The following is a 21,004-nucleotide window of genomic DNA, read 5'->3' on the forward strand; positions in this document are numbered from 1 at the left end:
TTGCATAATGTAGGGATTGGAACATTTGAGTAGTCACAGACGTTTCAGTACATAAAGCTCCTTCTTCCTCCCCTGTATTTTCTCCTCTCATGTTTTGGTTTTCTTTAATGACAGCTTTCTACAGGGAGACACTGTCAGGAAGAAGTAAAGTAGATGCTTTGCCTTGGCAGAAGACAAGGATTTTGGTCAAGATTTGAGAGAAGCTGACACTCAGAGTGGTAAGTTTCCAAGACAGCTGATATCTTACCTTGGTTTCAGGGCACTGACAGAACTCATATGGAACAACCTGGCTTTTCCTTCTTCTTTGGAAGCTTCATTTCAAGCTCTCCTACAGTCCCAACTTTGGTTTTAGTTGTATTTATTCTCTGCTGTCAGACTACAATCAATTGACTGAGATACATAAATCACAGACACCAAGTTTCCAGTTAAGATGCAGTAACAGGATGCTGTTGGAAGAAGCGTTCCGTACCCAGGGGCTTTTCATAGCCAACTCCCTCCAGAGCTGCCTCCTGACGGGATCTTAGCGACAGGAAGCTCATGGCTTTCCCGTCTGTTTGCTGAAGCCCATGTGACAAACCCTCTCCTGCAACTGAAGGAGAGGGCGCTCACGCACCTGTCTGTGGAAGGGGCACAGGAAAGGTCCCAGGACACGTTTTGGCATCTATGTGTCAGTGAGCAGCCTGACCTGCTCTGGACTACACAGGATGTGACTGCATGAAATTAACGTCTAGGAAAAAAAGCAAGCCATACTAACATGAAAAAACACATTTTATTGCACTTAAGTTATAAGAAAATAAAATTTCTAAGTGAATCAAACCATAGACACAATCCCTTTAAAGGTTGTTTTCCTCCATCATGTCAGGTTGTTACATAACTAAAATTAACCAACTGGAATCTGATTGTTTTAAATCAGACTATAAATAAAACAAAAAAAAGGGGGGGGAGGGGAGGAAAAAAGATCGCCTAGGATACAGTGTTAAACCACTTTCACAGTTCAGCTTGAGTTGTGGCTCTTGGAGAATGAGGCAAACCGTTTGACTCTCTCGCTTCTCATTTTGTTTGCATGTGACATTGTTACAAAAACCTAAGTTTTTGCTCTGTCAGTTCCTCCCAGCAATAACTGTAACAGTTGTTTTTCTTCTCAAATACTGTAAAACACTAAGACTGACCAGCAACTTTATTTTCATTTTTGTATTTTATAATATTTTTTTAAAAATTTTGTCAGGTTTTTTTTTAATGTATGTTCATTCCATTCACCACAGCCCTCACAAAGAAAAATTTCCCCACAGAACAGGCTGCAATAGCTTTGTTCTAAGGAATGTGTTTTAATTTTTGCCCAGAAAAAAGAAAATAAGCTTTGCACACACACTCAATTCTTTATTTGCAGGCAAACTTCACTCTTAATTGTCTGAAACTCTTCCACTCTCAGCCTCTTAGAGGCACAGTTAGCTCAAGTTTCAGTGGCAAAAAGTCTTTTTCTGTAACCAAACTAGAGCAAATTTGGAATTCAGTCTGGGACTAAAACGTCACAGCAGAAAAAAAAATAAAAAAAAATAATTTGCTTTTCTTTCTTTCATTTAGCAGCATAAATAAGTTTGGCCACTGGGAATACAGTACAGGGGTGGGACAACAATCCCGTAATTGAAGACCTACTTCTAGCACCAGCGTTGCGAATTAAATCCGTCAGAGGACTCTCAAAACCCAGGACAACTTGCCACCTCAGAGCAACTTATGCGTTGAAGAGTGTAGATGGAAGCAACAGTAAATAGATTAAACAGAGGCTAATACTGTGATTGACATTGGCAATGGTTGGCAAAATAAGAGAGGAATAAAAGAAAAAAAAGAAAAAGCTCTGATAGAACTGTACAAAACAATTCACAGTTATCTTTTAGCTTTTCCACACCAGGAATGGACTCTTTGTTTCCCTTTGGATTTGGTTTTGTCTTTGTTTTGTTTGTTTTCATTGCAGATGCTCTCTAGTTTTTGAAAGTCAACCAGTGGCTGCTCATAGAGGTTGGAAGGGACCTCTGGAGGTTGTCCGGTCCAACCGTCCCGCTCGGAGCGGGGCTGAGGGAGAGCACGTTGCTCGGAGGGGCTGCCGGGACCCAGGGGTGCACGAGCAGGTGCGCCTGTGCAGCTCCTTTCGACATCTTTGTGGTAAAATGACCTGATAACAACAACTGTAACAATTTATTTTGTTTTTTTCACCCCCAAGTTGCTCAAGGAGCAGTTGGAGGAGAGGAAGGGAATAATTGCACCTGGTTTCGTTTCACAAGTCGTATTTTTGCAAAGCTGCCCCGGTCAAAAGTGTAGCCTTTTTATGTGACGAGACAGCAAATGCCTCTCTTGTCAGTTACAGTTTGTCATCTTTGTCTTCTCCTTCATAGTCTGTAGGTCTTTAGGATCTGTTGCCCCAAGCCAACATCCTGCACCACCAAGGACAAGGGATTTTTTTTCCTTTTTCTTTTTTTTCTTTTTTCTTTTTTTTTTTTTTTTAGGGGGAGGGAAAGGAGAACATCGTCTACACGTTTGGACAAATGCATCTTTCTGCCCTTCACTTCATATCCACGTCAAAGTCCAACACCAGCAGCTTTGTTTCCTCAGTCCCGTTGCGGCTCCCAACAGCGCACACTAGCTTTGTGTTAGAAGCTCTGATCCGCCACACGACGCCTCCGCTTCCCCCGCTCTCCAATGTGACTAGATTTCGGATAAATTCACCCGTTTTCAAGTCCCAAAGTTTTACAGTCCCATCATCTGAGCTGGTAATTACAAAGTTCTTGTTGAACTGTAAACAGGTCACGGCGCTCTGATGCTTGTTGGGACCTGCAAGGGTAAAGCCAAAACATTTTATCTGCAAAGAGAAGGGGCTGTCGGGCAGCACCGCGTGTACAACACGTGCCCCGGGTGGCACAGAGGCCTTGCAGTGCTGTCAGCCACTGAGCAGGTATAGAAACCCCACCCCTGCCCCCTCCTCCGTACGCTGATCTCGGCGTCGTACACCAACGTGAGCACCTGGACATTCATGAACATGAACTTAACCACCCGGAACGAGGTGACCGTCCTAAGTGCTTGTCCCCCAAGTCCCCCAGAAGTGTTGTTATGAGATGACTCTCAGGAAACACTGACAGTTACATACTGGTGTATAAATACATATATTCTCTTAAACCAGCACCGTCTGCCTTGCAGGGAAGCTTAATTTTCTGCTCCAGCCAGCGCTGCAGCACGTGCTGGGTGGGAAAGATGTAAGACCTTTTTTTGGGGGGGAAGGAAACAATGTGTTGGCGTTCCCAACGCCTGAGTGGCAACTGTCACAACGGAAACAAAAAGCTTTCCTCTTACAGAAAAAACAAACATCTTCCACTCATTTCTCCTGATTTATTGCAACAGACAGTGTACTTTGCCTCCTGATCCAATTAATCAGTAGGCCTTGAAACATCCAAGTGACCCTTAAATAAATACATCGAGTGACTGTTTTGAGATGTCATTTCCTACATATTTCTGTGGCTTATTAGGCTAATATACCCGTAGCAAATTGCTATCAGTCCAGACCATCTGCCTTTCATAATAGGCAAGTGATTTGAATAGATTAGATTAAATACATTTTGTTCTTCTAATTCAGAGAAAGATCATACAGCTGCCATCAGAAAAATATTTAAGTTGTAAGTGGCCCGTGCCGCTCTCTTTTGATGTAATTATTTTAAAAGTGGTTGGTTTGTTTGTTTTGGTTTTTTTTAAATACAGAATGCACAGCACAGATGACTGCGGGCAGCCTGATTTACATGCAGGTAGTTGAAGCTCACCTTGCAATGTCTGTAAACATTGTCCTGTTTTAATGTCCCAGATTTTGACTGTAGAATCTGCGTTCCCAGACACAAGTATGTTGTCCTTGAGTTCCATTCCACTTGTGAGAGACTGGTGGCCTGTCAGCGTGTGAATGCAGTTGCCCGTCTCCACATCCCAAACTCGGATGGACGTGTCAAGAGATCCACTCACCACATGGATGCCATCAAACTACAAGAAAGGTAAATCTATTATAAACAATTACGTTAGGGCTGTACAAAGGCAGCTGTTAGGCATTTCATTCAGTAAGGCGACTTGGTTACTATTATATATATGTCTTCAGGAACTGCCTGACAGGAAGAGTTCAGTCTAAGTAGAGATGGCCACGTTTGATGTCAGAGCAGGTGATTCATGGTCTCTATAATTCCTGTCATAGATACAAGCTATGGGGTACATAGTTTGAGGAGAAAGGCTCTGCCCTCCTACTTTTGCATGTAATACACAGCTCCCTCCTCTGAACACAACCAAGCCCTGGCTATTCAGCAGCATGCAACGCTGCACGTTGTCCTGAGAAAGATGTTAAAAGGTCAAACCCACTCTCCATCAGAGGGGACTGTAAGCTGGAGAAAGGCAACAACTTTAATCTAGAATGATCTACACAAAGCCAAATAATTGGAAAACAGAAGGAATGCAGTTGAAAACTGCTGGATTTAGACATTTGAGAGTCATGTGTGCAGTAAGGAATGTTCAAATTCTTAAGATTTTTCTGGGCATATATTGTACATAAATACATAGAACGTGACCATGTAGATAAATCAGCTGAGAGATGAGATGCTACTGACCAAGAGGACTGAACATGGAGAGAATATAAAGGTGGAAAGTAACTTGAGTGATAGTGACAATGACATAACAGTCCAGAATTCTCAAATAAGGAAGGGAAAGAGCAGTAGAATAAAACCAGTGGCTTCAAGGAGGAATACTTCAATAAATCGAGACTTCCTTCCCATGAGGTTTTTATATATCTATTCTCCGAGGGGAAGAAGAGTTCAGGAGAGTTGGCACTTTCTTAAAGACACAAGCTACCCTTGTGTGAAGGAAAGATAGGAAGTGTAGTAAATTACGGAGACCCGCTTGGCTAAAGCACAAGGGATTGTACAAAAAGTAGAGACAGATCAATAGCTGTGTTTAAAGGAGCGCGCTGGGACAAGATGGGAAAGGCAGGGCACAAAAGACAAAGCTAGTGAGAACCATTAAGGATGATAAAACGTTATCCTGTCACAGAAAAAATAACCAGCCAAAAAAACCCCCAAAAACCCAAACCAAGAAAAAAACAAGGAGGAAGGCCAGAATAAAAGAGCTCATTTTTGCTCAGAGGGAAGGAAACACCAAGTGAGGCCAGCTATTTAACTGGGTTTTTGCTTCAGTCCTTGGCCATCCGAGTGTGGGCTCACAGCACCACCACCACTGACGATGGAGCATGAGATTTTTGCAAGCATGGGGAAGAAAGCCCACAGAAGACAAGTCGTTTTAAGACAATCTGGGAGGCATCTGCCACTTTCTTTGAGGAGCCGTGGAAGACAGACAAGGTTTCAGATGACAAATACAATTCCTTTCTTCACTGAAGGAGCTGATGATGGAAGATGAAGAATTATGGATCAGCCAGCCTAACTTCAATTTCCAGAAGGAACTAACAAATAACCAGTCTCGTTCTAAGCCCTCAGCAACAAGGTCAGCACCAGCAAATGGATCTCTGGGAAAATTGTCTTAAACAGGTACTTTTTTTTTTTTTATTCCTCTGTGCCAGAGTGGAACAGCTGGTGTCTTCGCTGCATTTTCACAAAGAGGGAGGTAAATCTGACACATGGACACACTCCTGTTCAGAACTGGGTTCACAGCAGGGTTATAGGTATCAGGAGGGGTTGGTTCCATAGGGGTTGGGGTGGGGGGAAGAGGTGGGTGTGGCATCACTTTGAAGTTTTGCACCCCGTTTTGGGCACCCTGCTTTCAGCAGAGGGTGTGAACTACTTTGAGTTCAGGTAAAAGGAGAAGAGTGGTAAGTAAGTAGCCCAGCAGACTTGTTGGGTCAAAACGCTACAGGTGTTTTTTTCTTTCCTACACAGCACTAAACCAGATCGATGTAACAGATTCAGAGTTCTTTCCCCTTTTTCCCTGATCGCTCTCCATGTACGTACGGCAATCAGAAAGAGAGCGCTAAGGCTGGGCATTGAGAGGAACTTCTCTCTGATATTACTGTAGTCAAATAGACAATGGTTTGGATCAGTGGTTGAGCTGTTACCCATGAACCCTGAGAATCTGTGGATTACTTCAAAGGCAGCTAAGAAAGAAAGCACAACACCATCAGTATCTTCAACTGCTGCGTAAGGCTCTCGGGAGGGTGTCAGAGGGGCTACAGAACATGGAATACTGAGGAATGACAGAACCTGCCGTGGAGTGGGGACCCAGCCTCCTGCCTCCCAGAAATGTGTTTCAGAATACTGAGCTCCATTTACAGGGTGTAAATAGTATCAGCTGTGTAACATTATTACTATAGTATCAATCATGAATATTCATAGCCCAAAACAAGAGCCACTGGTGAAGGCAGGGCAGAATAACATGCACTGCTCCTTAACTGCCCCCGCTGACATACAGCCTTTGGAGTATTTCTGAGACAGGTAGGTAGTACAGCCTTTCTAGCTTGTTTTGCTGCTCGCTTAGAGACTCTTCCTCAGCATATGAAGGGAAGGGGAGAGCTGGAGATTTTTGATAGAGTTTACTAAGTATTTTGGGAAAGGAAACAAATTATCTATTTTGTTCCTATTTAGGCTGTTATGGTGAAAGATACTCATGATGAAGCATTTAAGAAGAACGTCTCCAGCACTGAGCTTTGCCCCCTGAGCCACACAGCAGAGTAGCTACGCGCTGAATGCAATTTCCCCATTCTGAACTGTCTTTGTTAATTTCTTTTTCAAGTCCTGCCAGATTGTGGGGAGAACAGGCACAAGCATGAAATTAATTTCTTTCGCCGTTCAACGCCTGGAAGTGATGCCTTGACTCTGTGAATGAACAAGACGATCTTCTGGGTTGGTAAAGGGAAGAAGAGCCCACAGGAGGTCTATGTCTGTCTTTGCCAGCCGAGATCTGATGAGCAGTCGGGTGACTGGTGGGCACTAGAACCCTGCCCGAGCAGCACCACAGCAACCTGCATCGCTGCAGCAACTGGTCTCTGCTGACAAAGCCTCACAGCTGTGGATCCGGCCTCTGCTTAGAGGAGAAGAAGTAGAAGGCTGGAGATTTACAGTGGGGCATTAAAATTTGATGTTTGGCCTTACTTGTTGGAAGGTGGGGCTACAAGATATGGATAAACTACTCTGCATAATTCAGAACACTAATCCAGTAGGTTTTTTAGCGGATTTTCAACCAACATATGATCTATTTAAAATAGTAACATTAGAATTTCTTGGGGGAACCCAAAACCATAGCTCCAAAATACATGCAAGACTTCAAAAAACTCCCAATATAATAACCTGCTAGTGTAGAGATTTGGGCTTTACTGTACTGGGTGCTTTAAAAGGAAACAAAAGGTCTCTAAATTAAGGCAACATGTAACCAGTGTAACACAGAGAAAGAGGGGAACTGTCACAGGTGCCTCTCTCTGTGGCCTGTTTAACTGTGGAGTAGGTACCCACAATTTAATAAACAAGGTGACATAAACCAACTCAAAATGCTACCTAAGGAAACTAAAGCAGCAGATGAAGATCACATACCTGTAATGAGTAGACTCTGTTAGTATGCCCTTGCAGCGTGTGCAGACAGGTCTCTGTCTCCGGATCCCACACTTTGACCATAAAATCATATGCACCGCTTACAACCCTTCTGCCATCATACTGAACGCACCGAACTGCAGCTACGTGGCCCATCAGAACGTGTAAACACTGGCCCGTCTCAATGTCCCAAACTCTCAGGGTAGCATCTCGAGAACCACTGACTACTCTGGAGGAACAAGAAAACCCATCCTGTACTTAGCATTGGACATAAAAGTATTAGAACAATCAGACTTGGGTATAAAATCGTTATGAGTTTTAATTTGGGATGTCAGATAGCAGAGATCTAGTTTGGCGTGACGCTTTCTTTGCATCACAAATGACTTGAGCATTTTTCTTCCTGGCTCTACTCACCTTGTCAGGATCCATAGAATCATAGAATGGCATGGGTTGGAAGGGACCCCAAGGATCATAGAGCTCCAACCCCCCTGTCACAGGCAGGGCCACCAACCTTAGGCCTGGATCTACGCAAGGTTGCCCAGGGCCCCATCCAACCTGGCCTTGAACACCTCCAGGGACAGGGCATCCACTACTCATCTATTTGATGTAATTAGCAATCAGCATTTAAACAGCACTTCATTCCTGAACAGCAAAACGATGCCACAAGAAATGATGTGGACTGTTGTTATCTATCTATGAAGGCTTATCAACATGCTGAGCTCAAGCCACTGCTACAAGCATCCTGGTCATAATGACCGAGTTAACGAACTGTAGCAGTTATATAAAGGTCTTTAGAAGTTTTAGTAAAGTGATGGTTACTCTACTTTTTTCTTTTTTTTTTTTCAGTTTATATCTCTAAATGCTTTTAAAGGCAAGGACAGAAATGAGAAGGAAAGGAATTGATATCAGTGCAATTGATAAAGAAAAACCACATGATTCTTTAAAACAGAAGAAACGCAACCAGCAGGGACTCTGGCAACAGCTCCCCACAACAGTGAAGTAGAACTTTGCCAATGTTCACTGAATCAAGACATGGTTTACTATTGCAGAGACTATGATACACTCAGTTAAAATTATAATCAAATACTGAAGTGACAATACTTTAAAAAAAGTCATTCTGTAAAATTAATAGAAGTTCGTAGCACTGACAAAAAGGAGAAATTATTCAGAGTGTGGGAGACCGGATCCCAGAGTAACAAAGAATTAATTCTGAAGTAACGTAGAATGTGACTTTATAAAGTACATGACTCAATTTTCTGATCTTTAATTAGTGCTCTTCTGCTTTTGCTGCTATTAATCATCTCTTCTCTCATGTTGATTTATGTCGCTTAGTGTGCGTGCTTCTCCTGGTCTGTATTTCACACAATGTTGGATGAGGTACCGACTTGAGCAGGTGTTTTCTGCCAACACAAGCCTATGTCACAAGCCAAACGGTGGCTGCAGCTCTGGACCAGGCCTTACCTTTTCTCATAGAGATGCATGCAACGCACGGTGGAGGTGTGTCCGTACAAGGTGTGTATGCATTCTCCCGTTTCCGCATTCCAGACTTTCAGCGTTCGGTCTGTAGATCCACTGATGATGATATTGTCCCTCATCTGGGATGACCAGACTCCACCTGTGTGCCCAACCAGTGTTCTCAGACACTGAAAATAAATACATTGCTTAGTTACCCTTCTGGCTGAGCTGAACTGAAACCTAAGAGCAAGTAACCGTGGAGGTAACAGTAGTCTCTCCTAGCAAACGCCACAAGACCCCTGGAGACCGCTTTGTGATTGAACAAAAAAATCCCACCTTTCAGAAATAATGAATCAAATTTCTCCCTTGTCAGTACTCTGACAAGGGATTTTCCCTATAATCTTCCCATTCATAAACTAAACTCTCCACATCTCCAATACAGGACATGTTTTGCAGCCTTGAGTCATCTTCCCAAGTCACGGCAGGCTTCCCGATAGCTTTTTGGAGCACAGGTGTTGGGAGCTAGAGAGAGCATTCACTCAGTAGTTGTACTGCCAATCTACACACCGTGTACCGTTATTTTACTTCTCTGTTTACCCAAGCAACACCGCGCTCTGTAAGCTGCAGCCACAGCATCGATACTGCAAAATCACGTTTCAAACCTTGCTGAGGCTTTCCCATTGCCCAGGAGAGAATCCCACACTACAGAGGCACAGCCCACCTCCTTTGATCTCGAATGTACAACATGATTTCTTACCACGCAGAGACAGTGTTTGCTCACACCTACTCCTATACAGCCTCCGTCACTCTGGAACAATGACTTGTCTCCGTCTCTCAGCCTGTGTTCCTTACAAGTAAAGACTATATATGCTTTCTCACCAGGAACAGTAAGCAGTAATTAGCACAGCCAAGAAGAGATCCTTGCAAGACCCCTCTAGAAAGATACTCCATGAAGATTCTGCATTTACATTAACAACATGATCTCCATAATTACCCACTTTCTAACCCATTTAAATATGTGCCATGTTGGTTTTTGCACTGCTCTATTTCCTTTAATCGTGTCACAGGGATAGTCTTGCGGTGCTCACAGCCATCTATTTCTGCACTTTCTTATCAGTCAAACCTGTAACTGCACGAGAAAAGAGGTCAAGACAGCCTGATGATCTCTTTTTCTGTAATCTAATGCTAAGTGGCATTAATTGCCGTGGCCTTCCTTTAACTGTTAGTTGACTCCTCCTGACACGTAGTCAGGTATTTTGTATCTGAGATAATGTATCCCACAGCCCCAGTCTTTCAGTTTACTCCCTTTAAAGCTTGATACATTTTAGTTTTCCAGCCATCCTGTGGGTCTTCTCCTAGAGCTCATACCTTTGGATAAAACAGCGATTCCTACCCCACATCTTACTTTAGGGAAAAAAAGAATCAAAGACAGACTATCTGGATCAAGCATAATAAAAACTGTAACTTTGGTACCTGTTGTTTAACGTCCTTGTGCCTTTCTGCTGAAATGTTCTATTACTGCTGCACAAGGTATTTCCATCACAAGGGTTTTCTCCCAAAGCAAATATTTTTCTGCATCAGTGACAGTATACTAATTTTTGTTGTTAATATCCTGCTCTTTCTAAATGAAAATGCCATCCTTTTTTTTTTTTTTTTGCTGTGCACAGATTTCCTGTTCTTTAACAGTTTTTACCAGTCTTCTGCAATTCCTGGCTCCTGGCTTAATTCACTGCTATCAAATCCATCTTTTCCAGTTCATAGCTGTTATTCATTTTCACAGTCTTCCCCCCCTCCCTCCTTTTTTTAATTTCCACTGATTTGTTCATATTTTAAGAAATCATCCTTCTGAAGCAGTAAGAACACAGGCTCCTTATTTTGGGCTTTACATCTGTCAAGGGGATTATTCAGTCGTGTTCATTTGTACAAACCAACCTTTAGGGTTTTTTCATTTTATTAATTCCTCAGCACCAGTAAGCATGAGGGCTGATGCAGCTTTTTGGCTCTCTCAAAGGTTTGGGTAAATAGTCACACTAGGAGTTGTAATTACTTTCAAAAAACTACTGAACCTGACTCGTTAAATCATGCTACTATAATCAATTTTATGTATTGAAAGGAACGTTTTGCTTTGGAGAGGGTGGTATGTACGAAGGAAGTATTCTTCATTTGAGTCTAGGCTGCCCTTTGCCATTAGAAACCCGTGAATTTCCATCTGGGTTCCTTCATTAGACAGTTTGTCATAGGGAAGCCAACGGAGGCAGGGTGAGGCTGCCTACGGCTTTTAATTTTACTCTGCCTCGCAGTAGTGTTTGCAGGCCCATCCAGGACCTTCTAGGCAGGCAAAGATAAATGTTTAATATACAGGCAGCTTCCGCATAACAAAGCGGAAGCCTTCTGCACCTTAAACCCGCTATCCTCAGTAGCTGTCCTGGTCACCTAACTGTCATTAGAACAAAGGTCCTCACCACACAATCCTCTTCTGTGTCCTCAGAACATGGTCAGTCACCTTCAGACAAAAACATGTGTGTGCTGAGTAGCCGTGATGTTCTAACGCGAGTGAAACGCTGGGTACTGTCTTTTTGATTGCACATATTGTTTTGCTTCTCTAAGCCAAAATTAAATTATTGAAGCTTATTAAATTCCTGCCTGAGCTGGATCTAATTTAATAGGAAATATTTAAACCTAAAGCAAGTTACTTTTTTTTTTTTGGTGGCTCAGCAATACAGCAACACAGAAAGAAAAACAAACTGCGTGGTGGGAATGAGAGTCAGTACAATGAACGCCCCCCGTTTCAGTCACTTGAAAACAACAGAAAGAGTGCTAGAAGCCAAGTGAGAATGGGAGACCCAGAGGGGTAAAAACAGGCTAAATTAAGCTTTTAAGGACAATAAAGTAACATATCTGTCCAAATTCTTTAGGCTCCATGTCACGAATGACTCCAAGAATAGCAGAGCTGCCGAGAGAACAAGGACAGATGCCAATGGTACCATGAGCAGTGTTGCAATTTCCCATCAAGGTGACTTTTCTGAAGAGGACTAGTTTCTGTGCAGGAAGAGATGACCCCAATGGTTACCAGTACTCAGCCTGGCTCTGGCACCAGACAGCACTGAAGACCACTCTGCAGTGCTGTCTGCCGACACAGCAGTGTTTTCTGACATACTTGTCACTCATATCCTAAGGAATTCAACAAAATAACTGACTTACTTACCTTGCCTGTAACCGCTGACCACACTTTGAGTGTGTTGTCATCAGAGCCGCTCACTATTCGGTTCCCGCAGAACTGCAGGCATGTGATCACGTGGTCATCATGGCCTTTGAGCACCTGATGATAAAGAACATGGAAACCTACAGTCACATTTTAACACAGGAGATTAGAGAGAAGCAGGAGAAACAAAGCGTTCTTCTGATTCATAAATTATAAAATGCTAGAGTTGCTTCAGTAATAATAAGGCCCCTTAATCCCGTGTGTCAAGTCTAATTTGCCGCCAGCTGGGACCAAAGAAGGTATTTTCCCTTCCTCCACAGAGCGATGCTGCATTGCTTAGCAAGCACACGGCAGTTACTGTAAGCCTCCTAGAAGAAATCACTAATCAAAGTAGGCTACAGTCGTAACTGGGCATTGCTTGACTCCTCTGCAGTTATTCCACTGCTTTGGTTTTTAGTTTAGTTACTGCTACCTCTTAAAGAGCTTCTTCAATCTTGAACAAAGAAGTATGGAGTTGCAATTATTTGCTGCAAATTTGTATTTTGGTGGTCAAGGCTGATAGTAGTTCTTTCTTTTCCCTCACCAGCTAAGCATTGTAATCTATTAAATGCTAAGCAGCACCAAACTCAAGAACTAGAAAACCATCAACTCCATTAAACACAAACAAAAGCAATAATTTAATGTGCTGGAAAGGTGGATTGGAATGTTGCTTTATGAAAGCGAGATTTGGGAAAGGCTGCAATTCAGTCTGTTTCACTGCAATACAGCAAAAAAACCCGTATCAAAATCCACAGGATGAGGAATTTTTTATTGAAGACATCTGAGCACTTTTCAAGATGTTCATTGAAACAAAATGGGCATTTGGATAATGCTCGAGGCTCTAATTTTAATAATTCCAAGATAACTTGATGTGGCGTATCAAGGCAAGAAATACAGAGCCGTTGCCAGAGATGTACATAAGTCACAGCCAAATAAACAGCAGGATGCAGCCATAGGTTTTCCAACAGAATTTTTTGTTCTTATTTTTATTATTTTGTTGTACAGTAAATAAGAAAACAGTCAAATCGCCTTAACACCTTAAAAGGCTATGAATGTGGTGGTTCTTCATGTTTCTTACTGCTTGTTTGAGACCAGGTTTGATTAGACAGTTACTATTTTATTTTACAAAAGGTTTGAAGAATTGCTTCATATCTCTATACTGGAAAAGATGTAATGATAGTATCAATGTCATAATAATATTTAATATTTTTTAAAAAACTTCAAACAGGATGAAGTTAATGTCTTATGCTGCTCAATTTAGATGAATATGTATAAAAATAAAGCATGAAAGGATCACGGAATACTTGTGGAGTGTTTTTATGTTGCAACACGGCGCAGCTCTGCACATACAGACAGATATATATATAGTGTATATGTGTCTGTTTAATTTTAATACATAGGTATTTCCAATCAACTTTCTGAGATAATCTGTCTGGAAGAGACTGGCATATTTATTGGAATGCAGGAAATTGTACAGAAATTTTCAGAACAGCAGTGAAAGAATTCTGAAGACCCACAATTCTATTGGCAAATACAGTGCTCAGAAATTGAATTAAATCCAGGGTAGGCTAAAATGCAAATTATTTTATTTTTCTGCAACAATACATTGCTTTTTGCACATGGACAGCCCAGCTTGCCTGAAGAAAAAAAATCACCTACGACTGGATGCTGCCTCGTTCATGGCACCACGTCCACAGCTCGAAACCTTACCTTAGGCGATTTCAGTTCTCCTCGCCGCCAGTTGGTATCAATCCTGTGTTGTCTAATGTAGGCGCTTTTCCACGGGCTGTGTATAAAGCCCGGTTTTATTACTTTCCTCCTCTTGATGTGTAACGGTTCATCAATCCCTAAAATTAATTTTTTTAAAAGTGGGGAGGGAAAGAGATGAGGCCAGCCCAAAGAAAACAACTTCTCTCCTTCCCAAACCTTTACACTGACCTCTGCCGCGAAATACTGCATTGACGCAACCGCCTCCTGCGTGCCAGTATTTGCACTGTGACACGTCCTGGTTCCAGCGCTACACCACATCTTTCCTCATCATTTAGCGTAACCATTATCGTAATTGCAGCTGAAAATGCTCCAGTTTCATCAGTCCTTGCTGGCCACCTACTAGCTTGGTTCTGAGTGCCCCTTTCTGAGGCTGTGTGGCAGAGTATCGCCTCTGTCAAACGGGCTCCATAACCACACGTATGCTCATTTTGGAACCCTGCCTTTCTGCCTGTGGTCCTCCCACTCCGGTCACCCATCTTTCTTGAGTACACTGTGACTCTTGGTATTAGTGAGCTTTGAATTCTTTTCTTGATTTGCAAGGCCATGTGCTTTTGGCCCTGTCCTCTCCTGGCTGGAATGTGAGTACAGTGCTGCCCTTTCTGACCTCACATGCAAACAGCCATGCTTTGTTTTACCCTGGCTACTACACATACAGCTGTTTTAAATTTACATTTTTTAAATTGTTTTACCCAGCTTTCTTTTCTATATGGTTCCTCTCTCCATCACATCTTGTAACTTGCAGGAGCCTTGTCTCTTTCCAGCGTGTGGATTTCACTCTTCTGCTTTTAGCCCCTTTCTCTGGTTGCTCTATCTGCAAGTCTTGCATTCACTGCTCCTTTGTGTCACTGAGCAGCTCACTAAGCCTTAAGCAGGCTACAAGACTGATGGTTTCTCTGCACTCTCATGCCTGGCTATATTTATTTCCACTGCTAAGCTCACAAAGGTAGGCACATTCCCCTCTCAACCTTCCCCTTTCTTCTCCTTTTGTGCTCTTAATGCACTTTCACTGAAATTTGTAAGAGGCGAATCTTTAGAGAAGATTTAAGAGGTCAGACACCTGCTTTCCACTGCAAAAGAAAACTAATTCATTTAGGTGCCTGTACGAATAGCCAGCGGCATTCACAGCATCATGTTTTCAAAGCTTTTGCATCTCCACACTGCGAGGCAGTCCTTGGACAGGACCCTGTGCTTGCCTGCGTCCAAGAGAGGGACACAGCTCTGAAACCCCATGCACATTGCCCCCAGGACAGACTCCTTGTTCACATAATTCTCCTCAAAAAAGAAACAAACCAAAACAACTTACATCCTTTATGTATGTGCTCAGATATGTGGCTATTGTCGTGGGAGCCTTTTTTTTTTTGGTCCATTCATATTGCTGCTCAACCCCCTCATCATCTTGATTTGGCATGAGCAGGTGCTATCCATGCAGCTTATGGGTCATGTAGCCCTCTCTAAGCCATGGAGTTAGCACCTTTTCTCCCTGCCTTGTGCCATTTCTCAGTTAATTTTCCAACAAACGATGTGAAATTACAGCATTCCTTCTACCTGACCCCTGAAGCAGTTTTTCCCTCCATGAGACTGACAATCTGCAAGGCTCCCATAATTTTTGCAGCTCGGCTCTTAATTGCTTTGGTTTTATTTTGAATAAAAATAATCCTTAAAAGGCAAAAATAATTTATTTTAAAAGCCTGCACCTAGTATACTTTGTAAATGGGATGTTCAAACTTAACTCTAGTTTAATTCCTAGTCCTCCATGGATTATTCCTGCTGCCAACTTTCAACAGAGATACACACCGCTTAGCTCAAAGCATCACTAGCAGTAAATTTAAAGTTACACAAATTGCCTTCATAAAACTTTAAGCTTATTATGTAAACGAACTGCACTTTTTAAGACAGCAACACTTTGACTATTACATCCATCTTTTTGCTCAGTCTTACCCTCCTCTTTGCATTTCTCTCTCCAGAGAAGATTATCTTCAGCCAGAATTCTCCAGTAACGACATGTCTGGGCTGCCTGCAGAAGGTCCCTGGGTTCCAGGAATGACAGCACATACAGTGCCAGCTGTAAAAAAAGAAAAAGAAAGTGGATTTTCTGCCTTGCTTTTGAAGGGAAAAATGAAGTAACTCCGAGTATTATCACACATCAGGGGCTGAAGGACACAAAATTGAAACAGTAACTTATTAAACCATCTCAGAAGCTTAACAGACCTACAGTTTATTCCAGTGGGCATATGGAAGTGTAACAATCATCTTAAGTAACCAAATCCATACAGATCACACCAGAAATGATTCCTGTATTTGTGAGAGAGCAGATGTCAGCTAAAACCTCTATTATTTTTAAAATGCAATCCACGTTACTTTGAACCAGCAACAGAGTTACTGTTATATTAGCCAACAAGCAACCCAAAAGTTATTTTGATATTTTTAACTAGAAAGGACAACATTCACCATGTGAGCAAATAGGAAAATATGCTGTGATGAGTAACATCACTCAGTAAGCCTCAATACAGAGAAAGTACCAGCCTGAGTTCAAAGCACTCTGCAGCTGTAGGAAACGCAGCAGACACACCGCTCCTGCTCTGGTCAGAATGCAAACACACTCCCCTGAGCAGAGTTACCGGGAGACTTGGGGACTGGGATGCAGGTCTGAAACATGGAACTTCAATACTGCCCGCAGCATGTTACCAAAGTGCACAGAGAATCCCAATAAGCACCAAGAGATAAACAGATTAACTTTTCCATGTGACAAAATGAAAGGTTCTTGGGAGAATTCAGACCTCAGCTGACTGAGCTAAGCCCCATAATGACCACGATAACATCCCCAAAATCTCCACAAATATCTTCAAATGTATGAAAGTCTTAAGCAGAGGCATCTAAAACACAGTCCAAAACTCAGGGACAGCGATCCTTAAAGGTGGGATGACCGAGCACAGCTTTTCCACTTGACAGCAACAATGCATCTCCCCAGCTGTGGAAAATAGAAGTACAGGAGGCAGAAAAGTCCCTTCCATAGCTAGAAACTGCAGAAAGAACAATATTGATAAAAAGTGATGCAGAGAACCGCTTACATGCTGAAACGGTGGGGCTTTGTCAGTAACTAATAGGATGCAAAGTTGTCAGAGTGATCAGATTATCCACTTTTACTTCTGCTTGACGTATCTTTTTGTGTTTAGGCTTTTTATTTACTTTTTAGCTGGAGTTACGATGTATATAAATAGAATCTGCCCTTCAAAGCGGCACAGACTGAAATTCAGTAAGGAAGTCATAACCGTAGGCTGTTGACCTCAGCAGATTTTTGACCTTATTATGTGAGAAACCTTTACTTTCAGTAATCTAGCCCAGCCAGTGACTAGGCAGGAAATAAAAATGCAGTATGCCAGAACTGTCTGCATTCTGACTGCACACACACCTTGTTTGCAAGTCATCACCTGCAGCTCACGTTGAGCTTGTAGGACTCCACATTTGAGGGACCTGGGTCTTAAGTTATGCATTAGATCTGTATGCAGGGGGGATCTTCCTTCTGTCCCTCCTCAGGGAGTCAGCATTCAGGATATAATGTGAGGCTCACTAACACAGGAGCAACAACTGTACCCAGCCTTTTAAACTTTCTGTCTTAATTCCTGGTATGTGAAATTATTTAAGCAACGCTGTTTCCTACCACACATCAGGCAGTCCTGCATGCAGCAAGCCTCACACATGAGAGATCCTTTCCATTTCTGTTGGATGTTCCTTAACTGGCAGCAGAGTTTGTTTAAATATCACTTGTCCTATCTATACAGATATGGACGCTTACTAAGATGGTGTTAATTAAAACCTGCGAGCCAACTGATTCTAAAACAGGTTACATATGGGTGACATTTATTTTAGACTATATTTATCTAAATAGTCATCAAGGGTCAACACAGCCCACAGTTGACTTTAAGATTAGCAGTGCATAAAAGATGACGTCCCTTTGTCTCCGCTCATGGATCTAGTTATAAGAATATTTCAGGTAGCAAAGATCTGATCTTTGACTCTACTGTGACTACTCTCCGCTGTAGTGTTAATAATACCCAATAACAAGCAGTCTCTCGCTTTTTCTTCGCTTGTACACATGGCTACAACAAAATTCCTTTGCCAGATTTCAGCAAATCTCTCATCTGTTGGTTTCTAGACCTGGTTTTCACAAACAAGTAATTTCAATAATTATTTCTAAAGTCTCAGCAAGAAAACAAGAGTATTCATTTCAGATTAATTGTTTGACTGCATGTTTCCTCAGGAGGAAAGCAAACATTTTCTTTGTTATTCAGCTATTAAGTTACTGTCTGTCTTTTTGCACTGTTGAAAACATTTTTAAAGAACCCTCCCCCCTGTCCAAATCATCATCTTGTTCTGGTTAGGTAATGAAGTCACTGCATTGTATCCAACAGCACTGGAGATGACTATAGATGTTAATGTGGAGCGACAACTCAGGAGAGCCCATTTTCATGGGATGCTGGCTTTGGTAGGGAAGCCTGTTTACAGAATTACTGACCCTAAAAGCTTAGTCTTGCCCCCACAGCTCAGTCCGTCACCCCCTACAGCAGCCACCATTAAGAACCTGGCGTACATCACCTAGGAGATGGGAGAGGAGATGCTGGAGTTACCTCCATGGTGGAGGGTGGTGGGAGTATGTGTAACTCAGTTCATTTCAGTGACAGTGACTGGGGCTAGGAAGGTAAAGTTATTGAAGCCAGCTTTACTGGTGAAGCCAGCCTTTCACAAAGCTAGGCGCTTGAAAGTGTTCTGGTTTCAAGAGGCAAGAACAAAGACTAAAAATGAATTAAGCAAATTAAACAGAAGTTGCTTACAGTGGAGTCAAGACATACATGAGAAAGCCAGCTTTACAGCTAAATAGCACATCTTTTCTGTGAAGAAATTGCTAAGACTGATATAACAGCATGATCATTAGTTACAGCATTGCTAGCTCACTGGTTGTACTTGAATTAGTTTTGCCACTAAATCATGCAAAGACAACCAAGCACTGAGCTGCCATCATCGATTCTGTATTACATCTCCAGCTTTAGTGGATGCAGAAATGGCAAAGTATCTTCTGTCTGCTCAAAATATAAAGTCTTGCTGCCTTCCTTGCCTCTGAACTAAGACTGCTTTGGGCAGCTTCTCCAGAAACACGGCAACCCATGGGAGGTCCTACTGAACTCTTCTCCTCCCATCCTTTCCATTTATGAAGAAGATTGCCACAGCAAGTGCTTCTGTAAACACTCATCTCCTCTCATGTGTAATGCTCATTGTGCACACTGCTTCCAACCCTTACAAATGCTACCCAGCAAGGGAAGGCTGTGACACTTCCCCACTCGTGCAGATATGACAAGGCAAGAAGGGTCTTGTACATCCAAGTACTCTAAAATAGGATATACACCAGAAAAATGTCAAGAAACAGAGATACAGAAAAGCCTTCAGGTAACTAAATATTAGCACCAGAAGAGCTTTTAAGAGTTTGCTTTGCACTGTGTTAGTAACTAAAGGCTTGGGGAGACGATGGACCTTGTGAACACTTTCACAAGGAAAACCCAACATGCGGTAGGTAGGTCTGGCAAAAGCACCACAGTTTCCAGTTCCCCAAAATCAACCAAGATCAGAAGTACTACTTCTAAACTAACTAAAATACATTCATTTAATAATTGTAGGAAACTGGGTTTGTATCTTTCATATTCCCCCTCATGTTCCTAGTGTGGGGACATCAAGAATTGCTCTCTTGTGGACAGCATTTAGTTACACACACTGAAATCTAAATCTTGGTTTCTCTTTAACCTGATACAACATGATCTGATCTGCAGTAAAGGATTTACTGTAAGATATCTCCTTAATGACGGTTTAGACTTCATCCTGAGTGAGAAGTGCTTTTCTGGATTTACTTTTGGGCTTTTCTGGTAGAGTTTGTTTAAAATTAAATTCAAAGAAAATCACAGAACCCCACCACTCAAGGCATTAAACAATAATATTTACAGAATAACGCGCAGAAACGTCTTGCATCCAGAGGAAGTCTTTGGTTGTGTGTGCCCTAAAAATTAGTCCCATCCTGTCCCCCCCTCAAAAGCAAGCAAACAAACAAAAAGAAGCACAGCACAATTGACCCAACTGAGATACAGAGATATTTTTAAAGCTACTGGGATTTTGCTCAAAGGAGTCATCTGAAGTTCCAGGTATCCAAAAGCCTATCAGGACATGAAGGTATGTTAATCTGAAATTGCAGTTGCCACATTATGTCATTGTACCGATTTGTGGACCACTTTATGGTCAGTTTACACCCCTATGTTGGCAAAACTGAAGCCCATGATTAGCACGGACATTTTTCCAAGGTGGTGGGTGATGCAGTGCATAGGCTGGTATTAACCTGTATTTCTCACCTCTTTTGGGAGCAAGGAAATGAAGTCTCTTTGAAACTGGGGCTCTATCACTTGCATCATGTGTTTTACTTGTGTTGGTTCACAACTATCAATCAGTTCATCTAAAGCAAGTAATTTCTCTGGTCCACTCCAGCTCTGCAAGAAAAAGAAAGGGGAAAAAAAAACACAGTAAGCTTACTTTAATATATTAATTGGGTGCATATTATATTACTAAGTGCCGTTGCTTTGTGAAAAAGGCAAGTTAAGTTTCCTTGTCGACCTACGTACAAGCATATGAAGAGCATATAAAATGCCAGCAAGATAAATGCTCGTGTTAATTACACACAAATGAGAAGTTAATCAACACAAAATATTGAAAATTGCTACATTGATTCATAAGCTAAGAAAGGATTTGTTATACACACATACCGATTAGCAATTAAATACATAATATTTAATAATAATAATTAAATTAATTAAGCCTCTTTGATGAAATCTACACACGTATTACTGACAATGAAGGGGTTGCAACAGAACACACTCCCTCTCAGTCTTTCTCCATTGTGCATTCAAGAGAGATGACAACTTTTAACCTTTTATGTTTCATCTGGCAGACCAAAAACTTTAAATGA

General features: G+C 42.0%; 1 protein-coding gene across 2 annotated transcripts in view; it reads right to left on the minus strand.

Moving 5' to 3' along the window:
• Positions 1-750: 750 nt before the first annotated feature.
• FBXW7 (F-box and WD repeat domain containing 7) overlaps positions 751-21,004 on the minus strand; it is a 184,698-nt gene continuing 164,444 nt past the window's right edge. For both annotated transcript variants that reach the window (XM_084263309.1, XM_084263310.1), the window contains 8 exons: positions 20,394-20,528; positions 15,946-16,069; positions 13,948-14,084; positions 12,202-12,315; positions 9,003-9,184; positions 7,545-7,770; positions 3,801-4,011; positions 751-2,823 (listed from right to left, as the gene is read on the minus strand). In XM_084263309.1, coding sequence (XP_084119435.1) covers positions 2,555-2,823; positions 3,801-4,011; positions 7,545-7,770; positions 9,003-9,184; positions 12,202-12,315; positions 13,948-14,084; positions 15,946-16,069; positions 20,394-20,528 — 1,398 coding nt within the window. In that variant the 3' untranslated portion in view covers positions 751-2,554. The remainder of the gene's footprint in view (positions 2,824-3,800; positions 4,012-7,544; positions 7,771-9,002; positions 9,185-12,201; positions 12,316-13,947; positions 14,085-15,945; positions 16,070-20,393; positions 20,529-21,004) is intronic.

The sequence above is a fragment of the Gallinula chloropus genome (assembly GCF_964237585.1).
Source record: "Gallinula chloropus genome assembly, chromosome: 4".
Lineage (NCBI taxonomy): Eukaryota > Metazoa > Chordata > Aves > Gruiformes > Rallidae > Gallinula > Gallinula chloropus.